The 23,722-nt window shown below is 42.7% G+C and overlaps 1 protein-coding gene across 3 annotated transcripts in view; it reads right to left on the bottom strand.

Moving 5' to 3' along the window:
• Positions 1 to 22,599, bottom strand: part of clmna (calmin a) — a 42,968-nt gene extending 20,369 nt beyond the window's left edge. For all 3 annotated transcript variants that reach the window (XM_076748105.1, XM_076748106.1, XM_076748108.1), the window contains exon 1: positions 22,231 to 22,599. In XM_076748105.1, coding sequence (XP_076604220.1) covers positions 22,231 to 22,315 — 85 coding nt within the window. In that variant the 5' untranslated portion in view covers positions 22,316 to 22,599. The remainder of the gene's footprint in view (positions 1 to 22,230) is intronic.
• Positions 22,600 to 23,722: the final 1,123 nt, after the last annotated feature.

Genomic DNA, 23,722 nt, shown 5'->3' with positions numbered 1-23,722 from the left:
TGTCACTTCAGGGGAAAATGACAACTGTCTTCAAATTGGCAGATAAAGTAGCTGCACTCAAAGCCAAACTGGAAATGGGGGGACGGCAAGTGGACAGAGCGACATTTGACATGTTTCAAACATTAGCAGGGATGTTGGAAGAGACTGAGCCTGGGCCTTCAGTTTCCCAGCTGGTGAAGCCTGTCTTTGCTTTCAAAGGAGTTCGAGCATCATTTCCCAACAAGCAAACACCTGCGAACTGCGAAGGAATGGATCCGTGACCCCCACAAGATCAGCTGCTGGAGATAACAAATGACGGTGGACTTAAAAGTATGTTTGAGACAACAACAATGTTTTGGATGAAAATCAGGGCTGAATATCCTGATCGCAACAAAATCGCTGAAAACCCTGCCTCCATTTCCAACATCTTATCTTCATGAAGCAGGGTTTTCTGCCATGACAGCAATCAAGACAAAATCACGGAATAAACTGGACATAAGGAACGCACTTCGGGTGTCACTGTCTCCCGTTATCCCCAGATGGGACCGTTTGGTTGCACAGAAACAAGCGCAGGACTTCCACTGCTACAGCATTAAGGTAAATTGTGTTTTTTGTGCACTTTATATTTGTTTTCATATGATATATATTATTAGATATTAGTTTTCATGCTGTCGTAAAATGTGTCATTTATGAAACCCGTCCATGGCGCAAAAAAGGGTGGGGACCGCTGATTTAGAGCAATGAAGTCAAATTATTTCTATGCGAACATACTTGTCCAATAATGCTAATTCTGAGCCTTATAGGGACGCCTGACTTGAAGTACTGTATGCCGCATTCTTGGCTGGGAAGTAAACAAAGAACCATCAGCATGGTGTGTTAGAACTGGCCAGAACAGCATGCCCTCTGTGAGAGCAGAACAGCCAACCGACAGTGGAGTGACTGCGTAGAATGACTGCTCTCTTGGCCACTTAAATAAAATAAATCACTAGAATTTACAATGAGGCACATTCATAAGGATACACTGTGATGTATCCGAGTAAGTCCGGATACTGTGACCTCATCCTTCATAAAAGTGTCACACACTCTGAAGCCACTACTCGCTTAAGACGCTGTGCACTCAGCATTCCTTCCCTAACACAAACCAGAGCTCCACTTTGGATGATATACCTGGAAAAATGACATCAGCTGACAACATAGCTTTTATTGCACATAATGGGCTTCTTGTAACGTTATGGCGAGTTTTATTTTACGTGTCTAACTCTGTGTGTTTCCCCATGGTGACAAATTACGTCTCACTCACAAATTAGGTGTTCACAAAGTGCTTACTGTGGTTGTGTGATCATCAGTTTTTAAGCTTGACATACAGTAGAAACGACAGCCCGTAAGGGGGTGTTGGCGTTACCTTTTGATCAGTTATTCGGAGACCCAGTGCTAATGAGACCTTTGATACCATCTTGATCATTTGGTGCTTTGTACAAATGTGTGAGTAAGCATGTATGTAGCACGACTGCAGGCTAACTCTGATCTATTATGAATGCAAAGGGAAATTAAAACATTCATCACTTTTCTAGTAATTAAGAACATTGTACATGAAAGCAAACAGCACCAGTGAACATAGGTAATGACTGTTGACTGTATTCTAGAATTTTTACATTTACAGGTGGAAGGGAGATGGTAAAAATGGACTTCAAGTGTCTAATTAAAGTGCTGCTCCAACATTCTCCAACTGTGTGGAACTGGAAGGATAAACCATGATGGAAAGTAACCAAGCCAATCGTTACTCAAGTCCTGTACTTTTGTCAGATTTTGATGTACTTTACTTGAGCTTTTTGTTTTGTATTACATGTTACTTTGTATTTCCATTTCTCAACATAGAGTAGAATATTGTGCTTTTAACTCTACTATATTTCTGTGAGTCGTGGTTGCAGGTTAGCAGGGTTTTCCCTGCCTATCTAACTCAAAGGTGGGCTGCTTTGTGTTGTGTCACCTTTGTTGAAAATCCCGACAGAATTGAGGAATCTGCCATGTGTTAATGGTGTTAGAGCACATCTGGTATCTTTGTTTGTTTTTGATATTTTATTTTATTTGTTTTCTGATCTTTCTGCTTGGCTTACATTGCATTTTTTGGTCTTGGTAACAGCGCCCCACCTAGGAAGACTAGCAACCACTTTGTGGAAGCTATTCGGATTCGTCGCAGAATAAAGATTTATATTGCGATCCCATGGAGGGATAAGCCACAGGTTGGGAATTTGAGTAAATATTTGAGTAAACTGCTGAATATAAGCGTATGTATAAAACATAGGTAAACCTAGCTCCACCTCAACCAGCTACAACTGTGAAGTGCTGCTGGCACATTGACTCTGATTCTGAGCATTTCTGTTGCTGAAAATGAGCCATCACTTACAAGAAGAGCCTAACCCACTACTTTCACTTCATTCAACATTATTCATGAATCATCATTTGTATGATTTTTGACACTGTAAATATCTTCGTGTTAATCAGTGTTGAACTTGAGAATATACCTCCCATCTCGTTTGAGATGAGGCATGCTAACACACTTGGAACAAAGTGGAAACAAATGATAAACTGCTAATGAAAACGATGAGTTTGACAGTGAGAACTTAAAGTGAGAGCCGGAGGTTGAGTTAAGCCGGGATGTGTCAAACGTAAGGGTTGTGTCAAACAGTGATTTAGTGATTAGATTTTGAAACCAACAGGCTCTACAGTCTGGTTTGGCTTTTAGCCATGCAGTGACTCTGGAAACACAACAAGACACAGCACAACACACAAGCCTGTTTAATTCATTCAGCATTCACTTTTCATAGCTGGGAACAAGCCAAGACCAGACACTGTGAGGAGGGGTGGGGCCTGGGAACAGTGCCCATCCTTCTCATATTAGGGATAACAGTTTCGTTTTTCTTGAAAAGGGACCTTTATATCATCAAAAGCAGATCCAGAAACCAGTTTTTTTCTGCAGATAATAGCTACTGTTATATATGCTGCACACCACCACGAGACAAAACCAAAAAGATGCTTGAATTCTGGTCTGAACTGCATTCCTGCAGGACACACCATTTTTATTAGATTTTTCTGTCAATAGCCTCTGTGCCTTGTAACCCTCCTGTTGGTATTTGTTCACTGGTCACACTGGAAAAGTCTTTTCCTTCATCGTTCTTGTCTTCTATAAGGCTCTGAGCCTTTTTGTCCTTTCCTGCCCCGTTTCTTTGTCTGCCCTCAAGTTGGTAAGAAAAAAGTGAAACAGTTATTTCCAAATGACAACTGCACATGCCAGGCACATTCTTGTCTCAAAAATCCAGAAAAAACACTGATTTTATTCTGTTATTTCTGCACATTTGCTGCAAATATTTCTAATATACAGTATGAATACAGCATATTACACTTTGCCACCTTTTCGTGCATGTCTGAGTCAAGTTAGCCTAAGATAAGGCCTCTCAGACTTCGAGAGCTGTGATTAATTTGTTTGCCATGCAAACAGAGGAGGCTCAGCTGACTATACTGTGTCCACATGGCCGCAGCGGCCTTTTGACTACTACATGAATGATGCATTTAACATGACAACTCTTTATTACATTTCTGGGTGCCACAGAGGCAGAGGGGAGGGAACGGAGGGAGCAAGCAAATATAATTAAACAGCTATCAGCTCCTGGGAGGCTATAAATGAACACACATCTATGAAAAACAGTCTATTGTGGGGTTTTGTGGTTCTTTGCTTTCTGAATCCCACCCAAAGAACACAAGTTAACTGTCCTATATTCACTCAGGGGGTAGATTAATGGATATGGAAACACACAGCATGCATTTTATCCACTGTGGCTCTTTTCACACACACAAACTTTCCTAAAAAGCAAAAAGTTGGAACTGGCACATCTTCATATGATAAACTTCATTTAATCACGCAGTTGGATTTAGATCTCCTTTAAGAGAGAAAAGAAGAGAAACATTCATTAAAATATAACCACATGCATACAAACACACAAATCAGGCCACACAACCACAATCGACAAAGAACTGCTAAGAACGAGAGTGAACATCAGATGACAAAGCTTTAAAACCTCCAAAGGGAATGAATGAATCTAGCTTGAGGGCAGTCTGTGGTCCATTCCACTTAAAAGCTTCAGATTACCTGAAACTAGTTACGCCAAGAGTACGAGCATGTAGTGATTCCCCTTTATTCACTCTGCATTCATTAATATCACTTTTGTCCCTTCTCTCTCTCACACACACACACACACACACACACACACACAGCAGAGTAGAGCAGAGGAGAACAGAGGAGCGACAGGGGAGGTGAAGATAATGTTGTCAGTCGCGGTTACAAACAAGCACGGTAGTGAGCGACACGCTAACGTGCTGACGGATTCAGTGTCTTTGCATTTTAAGTTAAACAAGGACAAAACTGAAGTTACAGGTCTCAGTGTTATCCTAGATTCAGATCTAAAGTTCAAGTCCCACATCAACAAGGTGATGAAAACTTCATTTTCCCACTTTAAAAGCATAGCTCCAGTACGACAAAAAACTGATTCCCGTCTTTATTTCAAGCCGACTCGATTACTGAAATGCACTATTTACTGACCTCCTGCAAGAATACATGAAGAGACTTCAGCTCATTCAGAACTCTGCAGCTCTGGGACTAACCAGAACCAAGATGGTGATCGATGACTGTCGTGTCGTTTCTGTGAGGGTTTAAACTGACCTAACATAAACCTTACAAAGCCTTTTATTTATTTTTAGCTGCTTCCCATGCCATTTCATTTCAGTCTTCTCAGGTGCCAGTATGAGCAAAAAGACGACTTCCTGTGATTAAAAAGTAAAAAGAAATGTCTGCAGATGCTCTGGAACCACCAATCCAAATCCCAAATTCACTCTGAACGCAGACAGGAGATGACGAGAGGAGTGACAGATGCTCCTGACTCTTTGATTTTTGAGGTTCTTTGTGTCAGTGCACATCATAATCAGACTGGGAGCATGATTGGAAGTCTGTGTCTGAATGTAGCCAAAGGTACTGTAACAGTTCTGAAGAACACAGGAGAGCTCTTGCATTGAAATATTCATCCAGCGGCTCTGACAGGGACATCCCGACTGTGGTGCTGCATCACGTTACATAACTGCAGAGTTCACAGAAAGGCTCGGTCTCCTCCTGCCTCTGGGGCTCGATCATCATCTTACCTGTCGTCATCAGTATTTCAGATCTGTCTGAGGAGGTAGGAAGACGCAAATTAACAAATTTTGCTTAAAAAATTAAACCTATTCATGTAATAATTTATGTTTAATGAAGTATCTTCTTATTGCTCCTTGCTCTACATTTGGTATTCCCCCCACTGGTCTTTAATTTTTCAGCCCCAGTGTGGATTCATGTTTACATGTTATTTCTGCTTCTAGTCAGACTGAATAAATTAATGCATTTCCTGAGGCCAGCAGTAGATGAAGCACGTTCATAAACCACAGACTTTATGGATTATCCTGAGTGGACCGAGTTGTGACTGACAACTGTGCATCACGCTTGGAATGACAATAAATTCCAGTTCCATAGTTTGTCCTGCTACTGTCAGGTTAATCATTACTAAAAGCAACGATTACTATCTTGATATTCATGTTCGCTACTGAAAGTTCATGGAAACAACAAGAGTTTGTTGTCATGGAATAAATACCAGAACAGTTGGCCTGACAGTGTGAGTAAATGGCAACAGGGGACATGCAGGAAGTTTGGATTTGTCATAATAGGAAACGCACAGGTGGAACTAAGGTTATATTGAAATTATTAGATTAACTAAAATTTTTGTTGCTGCATGATGTGTGAAATGTCTGCATCATGAAAATCGGTGTGCAGATTCCACTGTGTTCGGTCTGTCTTTTTCATGTACTCGGATATCTAATGCTAGCCAGCCAGCTTTCTACAGACATCAGATTGGTGTCTTTACAAAACACAAATGGTAGGAGCAGAGGAATTATCAGAATTATCGTGGCAATATCATGAGAGCAGCACACTGCTGAATGAAGCAGGGTAAGCCTGTACGAAAATAGTCACATGTAAAGCCACACAGGACGGTTACATCCACCCATATTTGCTCTCTCCCAGTGCTTATCAAAAATGACTGTTTCCTGAAAAAAAAAAAAAAAATGCTTACAGAATGAAAACCAAGATCAGTTTCACCAGCAACATTCTCTTTAATGAATTCATTATCAGGCATCCCTATAAAACAAATAGCAACCAATGCTAATTAGAGAAAAGGAATTGGTTAATTTCCATCAGAAAAACTCAGGATTCAGGTAATACATCAGAATCAATCCAGAAATCATCTGACTCAGATGTTTATACAGTGAGTAGCTTAAATTTGTCCTGCATAGACTAAAAACGCTTTTAATACGCCAATGGCAGTGTGTAGTTATTGAATTTGAGGTGAATTAGTAGAACAACCAAACCTTAAACTCAAATTGAGAAGGTATTTGCTTGAATTTGATCAATTTTGGGATAAAAACAAAAATACTAGTAAAAAGTAAAAGTATTTAGAAAGTAGTTTTAAGAAGAATATGAAAGGTCACTGCTCCTAAAAGAACTGTCAGGAGTTACGACCCAGCCCTGCAAAGCATGATTACATAACCTGCCTCCATCAGAGGAAAAGGCTCTGGCTCTGGATGGTTAATCAATCATTTACAGGAGAGTCATCAGCCCTGTTTCCTGCCTTTCTCATTCACCGATGTTGAGTCACAGTGACAGGAAAATCAAGAAAATGAATAAATACCCACATACAGTTCACCTGCATCACTCACTCATCAATTCTAACAGTATGATCAATAAACTGTCTCGCTCAAAAACAAAGTCTTTTAAATAAGCCGATCTTAGAACAAAGAATTAGGACTAACATGTTAAAAGGTGCCTGTGAAGACTAATAAAACTATAAAGAAACATATTAGCGGACAATGTCTAGATTTGAGAGAATGAAACATGAAAGATAAGACATGAGCCAATCACCATCCGAGCAGCTGAGCTGACCATCAAACTTATCTGTAGGTAAGGGTTCATCAGTTATGGGACGAGAGGAGAAAACTAAACAAGAGGCACGGTTGAAACACAGAATGAGGAGGTTTCACACATCTCAAGAAACATTTGCTTTCTATATACAAAGAGCCTAAATGTCACTTCATCATAGTGAGCAGTAAACCTTCCAAACTGTCCCAGCGCAGATCAAACTGGGCTTTGGAAGGCGACAGGATTTCTGCTTTTACATTCACTCTCCTGGACTGTGCAACAGCTGGCTCATCGTTTAAGATCAATCAAATGGGTTCCGACAATCTAAAGTAAATCTCACTCAGCTCATTTTTCGCGCCACGTCTGACTTCATCTTTAGCAATGCTGCCACTTTTCCAGATCTCAGCTTTAAACATGGTTAAAATAAACTATTGTACAAATGTGAATGATGGCCAATACAACATAAGCAAGGCCCAAGTTAAATAAATATCCAGCACGAAAACCAGAACTTCCCTTCAAGGCCATGTTCAGACTGATATTAGCATTAGCTACATAAAGTAAAGCACAGTTTAAAGCTCCAATGTGAAGATTGCAGACTGCATCAACTGAATACCCCTCCCCTCACCCTGCCCTTTGGTGGGCAACACAAAAGGCTCTCTCGAGAGTCAGCGTTTGGTTTGTTCATTCTGGGCTGCTGTAGAAACATGGCGGTCCAATATGGCAGGCTCCATGGAAGAAGACCAGCTCATTGCAGGGAAACATCAACACAGCAACGATCTTCATTTTCCCATGATTCTCCACTAATGAAATCATATATTCCATTTCTGCATGTACCAGATCTGCCACATGCACTGGACCTTTAATCTGGGAAACAGGATACCTGGAAATACCCATCCAAACCATTTCCGGTTCTGAGAGACAAATAACAATGGGCAAAAAGGAAAAAAATATTTAGAACAAACTGGAATACATTTAGAGCCTAAAATGTGCTTTTTTTTTGTACTTTTTCTATTCTCAATAATAAACACATTCAACAGTGTGGTGAAGGGAAAACCAGAACACATTCCTAGTAGATTGCGTCGTCAGGTGAACAGGGTATTTCTACTGTTTACCTCACCATCGTCACGGCAGAGAACAAAACGATCTGGACCGATTCATATCAGTTATGTTGGTTGTCCTACAGCCAAGATAGCAAACTGCATACTTCTTCCTCTGAATCATCTTCTGACAGTTGAGCAACAGAAACATGATATTTCCCTATAATCTAATCAGCATGTTTGTGTAATCACCCGTCAGTGGCAGGATGCAAGTGCTGGTCCTCGTATCATTGTCCCTGGACCACACGCTGTCTGCTTAGCACAGTCACCACTGGGTGACTAAGCTGCGTGTATTAAGAGCAGCACTATAAACCCTGTTCACCAGTCCTTGAACAGGAGGGTAAATACCTGTGCTTAGTGCTTCTTTGTACACAGAAACAGAACCTCTTTATGGTTTGAGAAGGTCAACAGATACAAGAGCTTGGCTGAATGATGAAAGAGTTTTGCACAAATAAGCCAAGGGTTCAACTGAAGGTAAAAGCTTCGGCTCCAGCAGAGAAATATGTCAGTAGCTTTGATGAGAGAATAAGGTAAAGCTTAATTACATCAGTGTGAGTGAACTGAAAGCCCATCAGAATATCTAATGCTTTAGTTTTGCTTTAGAACAGAACTAAGGCAACACTCTGCAAGAGCTGGTATTTTTTTGCAATTTGGCACCCCAGTATTTTCTGAATGAAATGTACCTATACACCACTGTCAGATCAATCTCAAAGATTCACAAATGTATTTCAGGACCTAGGTATAAATACCACTTCTCCACATGACCTTTTTTCAATGCACACAAAAACATCATTGTATGTAAATGTAAAACAAATGCATTTAAACAGGAAATACAGGAAATCCATTCCATTTATTTCAAGCAAGAAGGATTTGTGTGGGCATCAGAATCATTTGTGAAGCTTGTTTTTCATATGCAGATTTGTTTTCATACATAAATCACAAAAGACATTTGTGCATTCATTAATACTGACACTGACTCCACAAAAAACCAACTACTCGACAGCTTCGCTAACACAGACAAACATCAAGCAAGCGCGACACAAGAAACAATCATCAAACAATATCAGTGACATAGTAGGTGGTGTGTGGCGTAGTGTCGTGAAGCATTACGCACTTCTTGTGGAAGATCGTAACCAGCAACCCAAGTTACATAGTGGAAGAACAGGCGTTCAGGGCGCAGAGTAGGAGTGAATCCCTTTTACCAATCAGTGTTCCACTGACATGATTCTGATGCTGTTATTTTAAGGTAAAATAGCCACATAAATGTGTTTTAAAGACATCTCCATTGTAGCATCTAAGACATGGTTACATATCAGGTAATGCTGCATGAGGAAGACCAGAGGCCATCAGTCATTTTCTGCTTCCACTCATCTCTCGTATGTTGACAGAGTGTATTTACACAGCATATGCACATACAATGGCTGCTGAATGTGTGGATATCTTATTCCAAGGCGTGGCTCATGAGGAGTTAGGATGTTATCGAAAGCGACAATAGGACATGATCCCAAAAAGAGATGATTTATGGGTTAACGCTAATATCAATAAGGCATGAAATGCGGCACCGAGCAGTTTCCACAATGGTTTTTACCAAGCAGCAAATGGCCGAGGTTGAAAACGAGCCGATTAGAAAGTGCCTCAGGCTGCAGTTTTATAGTGGCTTCAAATAACTCGACCTGCCAACCATGAGAGTCACTACTTTTCCACAAAACAGAGCGCTCAACAGCCATTTTCACATGTGCGCTGTTGATTTTAAGAAGTCCAAATGAAAGTCCAACTGAAATTAACATTCAAACGTCAATCAAACGTCTGCATATTGTCTCCTTATTTGATCAAAATAAGAGAAGTCAACAAATTGATTAAAAAACTTCTAATGCCAACAAACTAGGCTAACTAGCTTCCACTTTCTGAGTGGAATACAACCTTAACAGGACAATGGGTCCTCCCAAATGTAGACTGTTATGATGGGACAAACACCAAAGGCTGATTTGTTTCATGCAATGCTAGGAATGTCATCCAGGAAACAGTCTCTAATAATGTGCACCATAATATCCCCATATTTAAAGGTCCAGTGTTTAGGATTTAGTGGCATCTAGGATTGCGTGGAAGAGGATGCACTCCCTCTGGAGATATAAAGGGCTCAAGGTAACAAAAATGCAACAATTCTTATTTTCACGTGATTATATGCTGATTAAAACATGATTAGGAATATTATGATCTATTTCTGTCATTAGATCCCCTTTTCTGGTGTAGTCACACAACGCACTTTTAACCAACCCTTAGACACTATTTTTACAAATATGCCCTTTTGAAAATGTAAAAATATGCACAACAGAATCATAAAAGTCCATGTGTTTGTACACAAAAAGGTGTGTCAAAATCAGCCTTCAGTTTTTCTTGAAACATTGCAATTTTTTTAAAAAAAAAGAGATGTAATATGTAGGAGCACTGTTGACCGTTGCTGCTCCACTCTCCTCAGCAAAGTATGGATTAGCTGGCTTCAGGAGAGCAGAAAGGTGTAATTCCAAACTCGGTTTAACGAGAAATATCCCTTCAGATAGCCGTGGATTGCCTCTTCATCCATGTGTTTCATCTATGATTCAGGGTACAGAAAATAAACTAAGAGTTGTGTATCCTCAGAGGGATGACATAACCCTGATGAACATGATGGTGTGTGTTTACAGTGAGGGTGGAAAACAAAGATCTTCTGAGCTCCTTCGACTTAACTGCAGACATATTTAACAGACAACACAAACTGATAATGGCTTTTTGATCCCTTGGATTCAATCAGACAGACCGCCTTTGTGCGAGTCTCAATTGTTCAAGTGACTGAAGTGAGCGCTCAACAATACGCACGGGCTGATGTCATCCAGCATCAAACATCTTCCACATTCCAGCAGATTACACCAACCAGCAGCTTCTCAAAGGACAAGATTTAAGTGATAAGCTCACACAACACCTGAGGATCAGGAGACACTGAACGTTTCGTGAGCAAAAACCAAAGCGAGGAGGACGGATTAGGTTCAAAAATAAATGAGCTTTCAACAGGTGTGTGAAGGTAAGCTCAAACCTCTGCTTTGCCTCTGAATAAGAGAAAAACAAAAGCACTGATGACCTAAACCCTTCTATGACTGCCAGGGGAAAACAAAGTGAAACATCAGCAGAGAGAGGAACAGCAGCTCAGGTTGAATCGGTGGAAAATTGAAAAGCAATCCCTGGTGAGTGTGTGTTTTTCTGCAGCGCTTATACCTGCTCAGAGAATGCCTTGGGTCAACCTGAGAGCAGCGTCTCTTAGAAACACCGCGTGGTGAGGCACAGCGCGCTCTTTCATCATTGCTGTTAACCCTTTGAGGGCAGCTCTGCTTCGGTCTTGAGTTGAGTGCAATCTCTCTGGCAAGGGAACCACCTGCATCTCATAAAAACCAGCCTTCCAGCCCAATCATAGACTGGAGACAAAGAGTGAGCTAAGCCAGGCTTACATAACCCACCGGTGGAGGTTTATCTCACAATATAACGACTGACCTCTTAAAAAGAGACATGGTATTTTTAGAAGGGGGGGACGGGCCTGGCTTTATAACAGGAGCACTGGTCAGACTTGTTGAGTAGCACATCCCAGGAATGGTTTTACAGGTATCGGCTTGGTAAAGACAGCGGGAGTGAGTTCAAGCTGCACTAGGCAACAGGAATTTACGTCAGGATGCACCTAAACAGCTGGGCAACAAGAGAAGAAACACAGTCTACTATTCAACTCTTTGTCCACATGCATGGTAACAGCATGTGTGCTCCAGATGTTCAGATGTCCCAACTCATTTGTGTTAAGACAGAAAAATATATTTGAGCTTTATTCAATTTCTGATTATTTCTTAAATTCTTGTGTCTAAAAAAACAAGATGCTCTAATCAGAGGATGTTTGACATTTTGGCTTGGAAAAATTAAACTATTGATGGCTCATCATTACTCGTTACTGAGTAATTTCCTGACTAATCAATCAATTCCCCAGCCAATTAAGGTTTAGAGCCACATTTTCACACATGTGCACTTCCTCCTCGGGCAGGGGATGACACCCCCACCTGCTTTTAACTTGACGGTACGATCTCCACCTGTCATCATATGCCCTCTGTTTCTCACGCATATGCATCATCATAACGCTCAGTCAGTGAGTGGAGCTGACGTGGCCGAGCAGTGAGGAGAAGAAAAAAACATACAGGAGAAGAAGAAATGCTGCAGAATTACACAACCAAATGTTATATATCAGTGTTACATGACGCCTGGTGGTTAGTGTTTAATGATGATTGCTCTCAGTAAGCTCCCTGAGTTGACTCTGTTTTTAATAACTAATAAATGGCGTCATCATCCTATGAAAGAAAAGCAGGTGATGCAGATGTCTGACATGCTGATCAACACGAGTTAGAGCTCTGAGGAAGCGCCAGGTGCAAAACAAATGCATGAACTCATGAACTAAGACTGATCTGATGTTAGATTTCCAGCATGAACTGTTATCCCTGCTCGAACGGACAGCGGGGCTCTACCGTGAAGCATTTCACTGCACGTGAGTGTGAAAATAAGAGTGTGTGAATGTGAAAAATCTTTTTTAGCAAGGTTTGCTGTTGGTGATGACTGATGCTTTGACACCCAGATTGGCAAAATATATGGATCTGCTCAGATGCTAAGAAATCTGTTACTGAACCTTTAATCTCTCTTCTTTGATATTCATTAAGAGCAAAACGTTCAGCTCCTCATTCATTCATTCATTCACTCTCATTCAGACCGTCACGTTTGCAGGTTATACCATATAACAGGGGGTAGGTCAGCTGTCAGCTGTCACTGTGAGCGACTTGATGACAGAGTGAAATGAAAGGTGGCTGTTGTCAGGGTTTGTGTGTGTGTACTTGACCAAAGATCATCTGTGAGGGTAGAAACTCCACTGGAACAACAAACAGTGTTTTTGTCAGAGTTTGATGTCTTCTCTCATAAAATGATCAGCTGATCACGTCACTTTCAGGAGTCACATTCTGCCTTTAAGCTGCTTTTATTCATATCATGCTTAATTCTTAAAAAGAGAGGCTTAATTCAGCAAGTGAAGCTCATCAGACCAGTTATACTGAACCAGAACCTTCGGTATTGGAGTTCTTACAGTATTTAGCGTATCACATATTGTAGATATTTAATCAACATTTCATATATCTTCTGCTGCTGTGTACATATTCATTTTAATTAGTCTGTATACTGACCATCTTTGGCACAAAAACATATTTTTGAACGTAAGTGGCTGCGTGCAGCGGGCAGCTGTGTCATTTAGGTAAATATGAGTTTGGTACTGGGGATGTTAAAGGGCTCGCATTGGGATCAGAGCCAAAAAAAAACTCCATTTCAACATCCCTCACAGTGATACATGCTTTATGTGAAATGTTTAAAAGATAGACATTTTTCAGTGAGAACTGTAATATCTACTAACTGCACTTAATCCCACTCAATGTTCTCCTTTAATAGCTTCAGTCCAGTCTGTCTGACCTTCCTACAGCTAACTGTGTGTTTGCTGTCCTGGCACTGACTCCCTTCTTGTCGGCCTGCTGATAGCTTACATTAGCTCACAGTAGGACCGACAACATGAACGCTACGGTCAGCCCAGCTGTTGCAGTGTTTGCCTTGGATCCTCTCCAGCTGTGCTCAGCTCTCTGTGATGTTCAGAGATAATTCAGGTCTATGTGTATATACAGTGGCCCGCTTTGTTTTCCTCTGCCTTCAATTACCCGCCATGACATAAATCAAATACAGACACTGTGGAGCTCAATGACAGCAGGTAAGAGCTTGCAGTTGTTTGCCAAAGTTATGTAAGCTGACGGATCTGCTCCCTGCTTTGCATTATTTGAGAGGCAGCGTGCCTTCACAACACTTGGCTTCTGTCTCCCTTTTTTTACCTTTTATCAACACAATGATCTCAATTATCTCCAAAGATTCTCCTGAGGGATGTGTCAGTGCACATTCAAACCATCATTCAGCCATTAAATAACCGCAGGAGAGAGGCGAGGCATGTCTCCGAGTCCTCAGCTGAAGTGAAGAAAAGACTTTCTGAAATAAGGACGCCTTCAGGAGAATCTCTGCAGCACAGTTCCCCTCGGTGCCTTATTGTTTCATCACCTCCTCCACAGAGACCAGGTGCTTATTCATCACCTGCTTGTTCATCATGTGGCCTGTCAGCCCACACTTCAACACGCCTACACCGAGCACAGACTTTCTATCTCGCTCTTCAGCTTGAGTTCATCACCTGCTGCGAGAGAAAGGATGTTACAGGATCTGGATATAGTATTTAAAGGTTTCCAAAGCATGCAGCTCAGAAGACACGTGGCCAGAAGACAAAACACAAGCAAATTAAGACAACAGCACATGCACAGCGTTTAGGAAACCTGCTGCATCTTCAGACAAGACACACAAATACAGAAAGATGCTGCAAGTAGCATCGATGACAACGGAAAAGGTTTCAGAGGACATGCTTGCTGTTGCCATTTTTTACACTAAATCTCCTCAGAAATCATCAATATGACAGAATTGCTGTTACTTTCAGTCCACGCACACCATGATTAAAAAGATCAAGGCGATGCACAACATGATGCGATACGTGGTGGTGTGATACCAGGCTGGACAGTGAGGAGAATGTCTCATCAGTCATTCATTATACATTATCAGCTCCGTGGGACGGTGGGGCTCTCCACGAACTGCTAACATCATCATTTCTACCATAATGTTTAACATGGCCACGCTCATGTTCACCAGCAGTTTAGCATGTCAACATTTGGCAGATGGCACGTGACACAGAGCGCAGCTGAGGGCGATGGCGACGGATCGGTTTTGCAGATATTTGCTATTCAAAATGTGTTGACATTAGAGTCTAATCTGTGGAAAGGAGGGAGTGACTGCGCGATTGTGAGTCAGTCGCTTTTGTTGTGAATGCTGAGGTGACTGAAAGTGTGCGTGTGTGCGACGAGTGAATCACTCTTTCAGAATGAATGGACACAGTGGACAGAATTAAAGAAAAAAAGAATTCATCTTGATAAAATTATGCAGGATTATACTGTCGCTTTCAGCCATTACAAGAACAGAGGGTGGAAATTTGTCACCAACAAAGCATGATGAATTAAAAACCGGATTTGACTTATTTGTAGGAGTTTCCCAACTCCACCCTGTTATTAAATTAGTCCATTGAGCTCTTCCATTGTTTCCAGCTCAGCCTGTGAAGTCAATCCTCTGCTAATTGGCCAAAAAGGGAGCTGGAACAAAGGCGGAGAGGACTCCTGTCAGACTTCTGTCTCTTCGTGCTGAAACATCACCAGAGAGGAGCAACAGCTACTTTGTCTAAGCAAATGAATACTGCACGCCCTGCTGCAGCACCCCTGACATAAACTCCACGGTGGAGACTGTTTGTACAGCTTTGTCGCGACTGATCCTTTAATAACACCTGTTACCATCGGAAATGACAACACATTTGCTCTTGAACTGGTTGTAGGAGTCTTAAGAGATGCGGGCGGTAGCATCAAACTCTGAAGAAGAACAGGCCTGAACACAGCAGTGTGTGTGTGTCATCCTACTTTTATTGCCATTTTTCATGTGTTAGGACTTTCGCTGAGCTTTAAGGATTTCCAGGTGACTACTCTCCCTCTGAAAGACGAACATCTGAGCTGATTTCTCTTCAGTCATCTGCATGTGGATGCTGTGATTTATCTCCCTCCGGTTCACTTCACTTTCATCCTTTGATTAGGCAATTCTACCTGTACTGCCAATTTACCAGGAACTCCATAAACGGCCCTGAAATCAGCTATATTCTTGCATTTACTGCAGTTGGTGATTATTTGATGAACTGCTGAACAAAGTGGGGTCTGAAGAGCATTTTTGGTTTGTTGCAAATCAGCTGAAGTTACATAACTGTCTAGATTTGTTGGTCATCTGACTGGGTGCTTATTAACCACCATTAAGTGTGCTTTTAAAAGTTCATTTGTGTTGCACAATCTGCAGTGTCAGTGACTCAGGAGTCCACTGTACTGCCTTCTCTCAGGAGCTGGTTTGATCACTAAAATGCTTTGTGAATCACACTAATACATGTGAGGACTGACACCCCCTTCTGGGCCAGTTAGGAGCTCCTTTAATCATTACAGTGTTGTGTGAATACAGGCCTGCAGCTGGAGTTGCAGCATGTATACTAGCATCTGCCCACAGTGCTATACTTGAAAGCAATCAGGGAGCATGCAAAATCTTATTTAACTTGCAGCACACTGAGGTGTCAGAGCACAGTCGAGTGTCATGGTGTGCGTGCAACATGTGCTGCCTCATCACAATTCTACTGTTACTTATCAGTGTTTGTGCAGAGAAAGCTTTTTTTTTGCTGGGAATCAAGCAGACTTCTGAAACAGTTGATAAAAGCACTGCTGAACGACTGGAAGAGAAAACTCAAAAAGAACAAAGGGGGAAACCAAAGAGAGGGGACCTTTGTTGCCTCCACCCCCTCTAACCTCCACAAAACTCATAGCGGAGCTTGAGAAGGCCGAGGCTCTCTGCCATCCACCCTGCTCCTGGATGTAGGGGGTCTGGGCACACGTTCAAGAACGTCACATTCTGCCCAATGTGAGGAGCAGAGGCCGCGCTGTCGCCGCTGTCTGCAGACAGTCTCGTTCAGACGGCGGAGAGTCAGCAGAGCACAATGGGAGAAGCCCCTACGTTTGGCTCAGTTGAACTCTCCTCCGCACGCTGCAGTTTGTTGTTCAGCGCGGTGGTTCACGGGGAATCCTTTACACGTCGTTCTGCCTCTCAGAGTAGACTCAGAGACGACTTCTGTACTGCGCAGGACTGGACATGTACGCACTGACAGATGGTGGCTGCACACACTTTCCCAAACTTTGCAAGAGAGGTAAAACTGAAGCCAAATTAAAACACTCCAGCTCTCCGTGCATTACTTATTTCTTACAATGGCTGAAAACATGGGAATACAGACCACGGAGGGAGACAGAGGGCAGAGGCTGGGACCACAACAAGCCCTAAATATGCATTGTAGATGACTTACAACATGTTCACTGACGGCATTTGAAGCAAAGGGTCAAGTCCAGGACAGAACACCATGAGCCACACTCTTATCAAAAATGAACACCTGTCACTGTTTCCCAAAGATTAAAAGTGTTCTGTCCCATATTTTGAGGCAGATCATTCTTTGACCACAAACTGTGTGTTGGCACGGTCTTTCTAAACCCTGCCATAAATGTTACCTTACTACTCAAACAAGGGGGAGAAGCTGTAGCCTAGTAACGGCCAAAACAGAACCAGGTCCTGTGAGGTTTCATGTTTATCCTGTTCTATTTTGGTCAGTTCCTCTTCTATCAGATTTGCTTTTACAAGGATTCTTCATTCCTTTGCCATCTACATCTTTTCCTCCTCATCCACCGTGTTTCATGTTTCCAGAAAGGTCGAATTGAAAAAGGGCACACGAGCGAGTTAGCATTGCACTTTGATAAAGTACAATATGGTGGCTTTTAGGCAATCTTCTGGAAAACACTGGATCCCCCATTTCCCATAGTGATATGAGATTTAGACCCTAACTATAATATGAAGCCTCCAAACACAAGCCAAGATAACCCTGATGGTCAGAATCACGCAGTCCTCTGAAAATAAGGCACAGTCTCCAGATTTATGCCATACTTGCAATATTAACAGCAGCACACAGTACCAGCAAAGTGCTTGATCTCACACCAGCAATGTTCACAGTACTCAGAGAGAACCTGCACCCTGATCAGGTGGGAGGCAATGATGTGTGTATGTGTGTGTGTGTGTGTGTGTGTGTGACAGAGAGAGAGAGAGAGAGAGCGAGCGAGAGAGAGCTGTGTGGGATGTGTGATGTGGGAACGTTCAGCTCAGGGACTCCAGCACAGTAATGCAGAGGGAGCTGCCTCCCTCTCTCCTCGTCTCATCATGGGTTATGTAACAGCCTCCAGGCCATTGTTTTAAAGCGCTCGCTGCTCTTCCAGCTTTCATACAGAGGATCACAGCCGCTCATCAGACGGCTCCGGCTCATCTGTGAATGTCGCAGAGAATATGGACAAAAGCACTAAACTTCTGCATCTTTTCAAGAGGCTGGGGAAAAAAAAAAGAATCCAAGTTCACAGTAAAAGCTCAGTTTAGTGCCAGGAGGGAAGAACTCAAGCCCTCATGCAGCTAACATCTGCAACCTAGTCATTAGTGCACAAGGTTGTGATCCTGCTGCAGACAGTTTATCACATTCTTATGGGCTTGACACACTGGCTCACACTGCCTCTGGCCAATCCAATGCATCCTGTGCAAAAATGTTCCTTGCATGTCCACCGGCTGCAAAGCGACACACAATGCCCAAACTGTACGCTTTGTTGGTGCACTTTCATGTGAACATGCAAGAGTGGCTGTCCCCTGAAGCTGGGAATATGGCAGAATGTTAAGGACAAACCAACAGGATATTCACTTAGTGCTGACTATTTGCAAGTGTGCGTTGCATGAAAGAGGACTTCGAAAAAATACAAGGGCAACAACATCATCTCTATTGGTTATGACAACATTATGTGAACTGGGAGATCTGGGAACAACATCACTTCAACAAGTCCAACGAGCCACAAAGCATGAGCAGTTATTCATACTACTGGGAATAACAGAAAATATCGCAAAAGTCGTAATAAACCTGAATTATCCTATACTTTGGACTAATTCTGACTTTCTCTTTAAAACCTGAGAATCCATCTCAGTTCCGCCTAAAATACAGCCCTTCACCCTATTTGCTACACAAACATAAGAGAAAAATCGATTAAATCTAATCTCTTATTAGTAGCACATTCCAATACAGTTTTATCCTGTCGTCTCTGATGTCTGAGCCAAGACTGTGTTGCAACTCACAGCTGTGTGTTTCCAGGACAACAGTGGCTCACCAGGTGTAATAAGAGACACAGTTGACTGTAATCCACTTGTGTGTGTTGTTTCTGGCTTGGGGGCGGACCACTTTATCCACCTTCATCCAGTGCCTATCGTGTACCAAGCCCCTGAGGGCGAAACAAACCTTCATCACCTACATGTGCAGTCTGTGTGGTGAGAAGAGTCACGCTGATCATCCTTATAAGGTTTGTTTACTTAAAATGAGAGTGTGGGACTTTTGAAAGAATAACACATTTATACTGCATTCATTTAAAGCGCCTTGGTTTTGCTGTTACCATTGTACCTGGTCTGGTATGACCAGTATCTTAAAGGGGTTCATTTTAGCTGATGTTAGCAAGCTTTAGAGAGAGATCTTCTTGTGCCTCTTTGACACCATTTCTCTGCAAGTATGACCGCAGCCGGTCTCACTTTAGCCTTTTCTTACTTATCTTTGATAAATAGTGAAATTAGCGCTTGTTGAGTACTTAAAGTTGCACTAATCGAGGGGTTGCTCGCAGCAACAAATCACCCAACTCTGCGGTTTCCCTCAGCTCTACGGAGGTTTTCAGTTTCTTTTAGCCAACCATTTTGCTTCATGCATACACTGGTTTGTTTCAGTCTCACCGCTCTGGTTTCCAACAGCAGCAGCAGGCAGTTGCTTTGAATGAAAAGGCTCTGCTAAACCCACTGTACACTACTAGCAGCATCACACTGCGGTGACGAGTTAGTGAACATGCTGGAAATAATTTTCTCAGGAGTTGGTCGAAACCAGACAAAACAGGACTCAGATTCAGTGGGTGAACACAAACGCATTTTTTCTTAAAGTATAAATGATGTTTGGTTTTTATTAGTGGGTGGTGGTGAGTCTTATGATCGCTGACTTCATGCATCTCTGCATGCTGTTGCGCTATTCTTCTTGTATTCTGTGCATAATATGCAGTGATGGTTCGCATGCATCAGGAGATCTCGCTGTTCGAGGCTTTGGGATGAACTGGGTTAGTGGCGAACAAAGCTTTCATTCTTACCACACTCATTACATCAATTACTTCCACTTTAAAGAGCAATTGTTGTTAGGCTGCTCCTCTAATCTTTGTAAAGCCCTGTTTGGCAAACTGGCAACTCTTACAGGATATTCGATTTTCCCACATGATTCACAGGTTCACTCCAGTCCAGCAGAGCAATTCATATAGTGTAAGTGAAACCTGTTGCTTGTTGGTTAAGTGTTGGTCTACATGTCTGTGTCCCAGCATGGTCTCCAGTGTGTGCGACAACACTTCTGCAGCAGAAATGTATTCAATTATACCGCTGTCCTCTGACTTAATCTGTCTGTGGAACATTCACAGCGAATTTCCATCAAATCCATTTCCCTTTTTGAAAGAAAGGAAAACTCCCTGTAACAAAACTGACACTGTTGATGGCGAGTGCAGAACAGTGATGTGAAAACACCTGAGAAAGATCCATTTTCTGAAAAAAAGCCCATGAAATACAGTTCAGGGCTCACAAAAAAGCTAATAAGCAAACCTTAAATTTAGAATATTTTATCACAGGTGTGTGTTTTAAATTCTAAAAAAGGGTACACAGTTAATCTCCCCGCTTAAGTGATGTAACTAGCTTTTCTGGGTTCATTTTATTGGTTTTTTTGGCTCCAGTTTGTGTGAATAACTGGCTAAAGGTAGAAAGTGTGACATCATCCAAGAACTTTCCAGTGGCCACAGCACAACATCAACTGTGAACACCAGGTTCTTGCGTCAGTCCAGCTAACAGCAACGACTTGGGCCTCTTTCAACTTGTACCTATAATCACACACGAATAAATCCACTGCAGAAGAGGCAGGAAGAGCAATGGAGAGGGGGACGTCCCGCCTCTGGCCAAATGCCTCTCACAAGACTGTTTGATGAGGCCAGTGACGCATTCAGAACTACACAAAAAAGCAACTCAGAAAAACAAAAAGACAGCGAGTACATTTTCCATGCAATAAAAACGGCAGTTAAGCTGCAAAGTAACGACCCGCGACTGTGTGCAGCTCGTTTCAAGACTCGGGTCCTCCTAAGACTGACCCCCCAAACCTGGGAAACCGGCTGTGAGTAGCATCGTCATCATCACTATCATCTGACATCAGACGCCCCACCAAAGAGAAGCAGTTCCAGCAAACACGAGTGAGCCCCCTCCACCCACCTCCATCGCGTCGTGTATGCAGAAATGTCATTGTATATATTGTTTATTGCCTTGTTCATTGCCCTGTTTTGGATTTTCGTCTTTGTATCTCGTTGAGCTGTATGTCCTTTTTTCCTTTGCAAGTACACAGAGTGCAACGTTTAAACTGGAGTCTGATTTCTTGTATGTGCACTTGGTCATTAAATCTGATTCTAATCAGCTTCTCTGGTGGAGACCAAACACTGGTCCAAAGCTCCATGACCATCTGATCAGCACTTCAGAGAATCGTCCTGCTGCCTGAAGTCACTTTGTTATGCCAAATGGATGGAATTGTAATGACCACGACCCTGTCACTCTGCAGCTGATTTGACAGTGTGTACTAGACATACACCAACAACACACACATGCACACAAGAATTCCATTCTTTGACAAATATAAAGAATAAAAACTCTGAATTTCTGAAATACTACAGGATGTACAGAATGAGCTGTATGATGAACAGCACTTTAGAAATTGTTTAAATTGCTCATTTTATCAGACCAACTGTCCCAAACCCAAACACGGGGTCTTAAATGACATTAAAATTTATGAATCGGTAATCAAAGCTATTGATCATTAGGTGAAATGTAGGCTACCTAATCAATGAAACGACTCATCATTTCAGCTTTTATCTGAATTCTGCAGCAGGCTAGAGCTTCTAAATTCACTCTAAGTTAATATTTTCATGAGCAGTGAGGCAGAACGTGACTTCCAGGAACCAAACACACTAACACGCACCTAATGAATGAAATGCCTCCACACACCAGCGCGGTTACGACGGCGGTTTGATCGCTGTGTGCACGGTCCTCTGTCACCACCACAGGTAGACACGGAGCTCTGTTTGGAAAGTTTGGGACTCTGAGAGCCGCTGTGACCGCTGAAAGGCAACCAAACACAACCCAAAGTTCCCAAAATCAGAGCGAAGCGTCCTAAAGTCGCTCGCAGAGAGCGCACAGTGTGCAGAGGTTGTGCCTGCGTGGCCAGGCCACTCACCGCGGTCCTGCAGCGGAGCTCACTGTTACCAAACAGCAGAAGAATCGCAGCAGAAGCCGGGATGCTCTTACCTTGCAGGTTCTGCACTCGCATGTCGCTGATCTGTCCGATAAATTCCTCCCGCTCGAACCAGTCGTCCCACTCGTGCCCAGCCATCTGGAGCCGCGGAGGGTGCTGCGGGGACCCTAGACAGGAGCACTCAGAAAGCTCCCCCGGGTGGAGGAGGTGGAGAAGCTGCTGCTGCTGCTGCAGCGGCCAGGCGGGCTGTCTATTGTCCGGCCGGCAGACCGGGAGCCATGCAGAGCGGGTACACAGGCGGAGATAAGCGGAGGGATTCCCTCAGTGCGCGGACATCGCTTCTGTTTACTGCGTGTTTGTTCCCGTCACAGCGCAGCGGAGGGAGGGATGGAGCTGTGGAGGAAAAGCCCGTGGAGATGAGTGAAGGAGGGAGGGAAGGAGCTAAGGCACCTGGTTGGTATTTCCGAGGTGGGATGGAGCTAATCCAGGGCCCGCCCACCTCTCTCTCCCCCTCTCGCTCTCTCTCCCTCACACACACACACACACACACACGCACGCACACACACACACACACACACACACACACACACACACACACAGAGGACAGAATTAATCAGTAACTACTCTGATGTTCGATTAATCATTTAAGTGAGTAAATAAGTAAAACTGTATTTGTAGAGCACTTTTCAAAATCAGTGTGACAAAGTGTTTCACAGCCACAAACAGATGATAACGTGAATGAATTAATAAAGAATAACTTCTTGTAGCTTGTACCCATGTGAACATTTGCTTATCTTCCCTGCTGTGCATTGCTGGATGTTTTTGTGTTTCGGTTGGAAAAAACAAGCAATTCGAATCACCAAAAGTCCAGCCTGGGGGCCAATCATGGCACAAGGCCAGATATTCTATGGCCTGTAGGATCCTTCTTGAAATGTTTCATTTACAACCTGCCAGCACTGTCAAACAGAGTTAAAGCACAGCATGTAGGATTTAGTGGCATCGAGTGGACGGGTTGCGGATTATGAAAAACTGAACAGTCATCGCCTCACCTTCCCCTGCGATTGGACTATTCTTATTTTCAGGAGATTATGCGCAGATGAAAATGTAACTGTGAATATTATATGACATGTCTGCCAATAGATCCCACTAAATCCTACACATTGGGCCTTTAATAAATCATTAAAGATCACATTTTTCTCTTGGTGGCAGCACCATTCTGTAGCTCTGCGTGGCTATGCTGGTGGACCCTTCCAGGTGTCAGATTTTCTGAAGTCTCTAGCTTCATCTTCTTCTTAAGTTCTTCTAACTTTTCTTTTTGTGAAAGCTTTTGGCAAAGTTTGGTTACCAATAGCATGCCCGCTACGGCCGGTGGACGAAATGGACTGATAGTACACTGACGTGATAAAGTCAGTGAACAGTTTAAACCCAACTGTATAATTCACCAACAAATTCTCTGCACCAAACATCTGATATGGGATCATGTTGTGAAACCAGTGGAAAAGACCATTAGCTTAATTCACTCCAAAGCGCTGTACCACCACCGCC

This window comes from Chaetodon auriga, chromosome 14, assembly GCF_051107435.1.
Source record: "Chaetodon auriga isolate fChaAug3 chromosome 14, fChaAug3.hap1, whole genome shotgun sequence".
Taxonomy (NCBI): domain Eukaryota; kingdom Metazoa; phylum Chordata; class Actinopteri; order Chaetodontiformes; family Chaetodontidae; genus Chaetodon; species Chaetodon auriga.
This window is presented reverse-complemented; position numbering and strand designations above follow the sequence as displayed.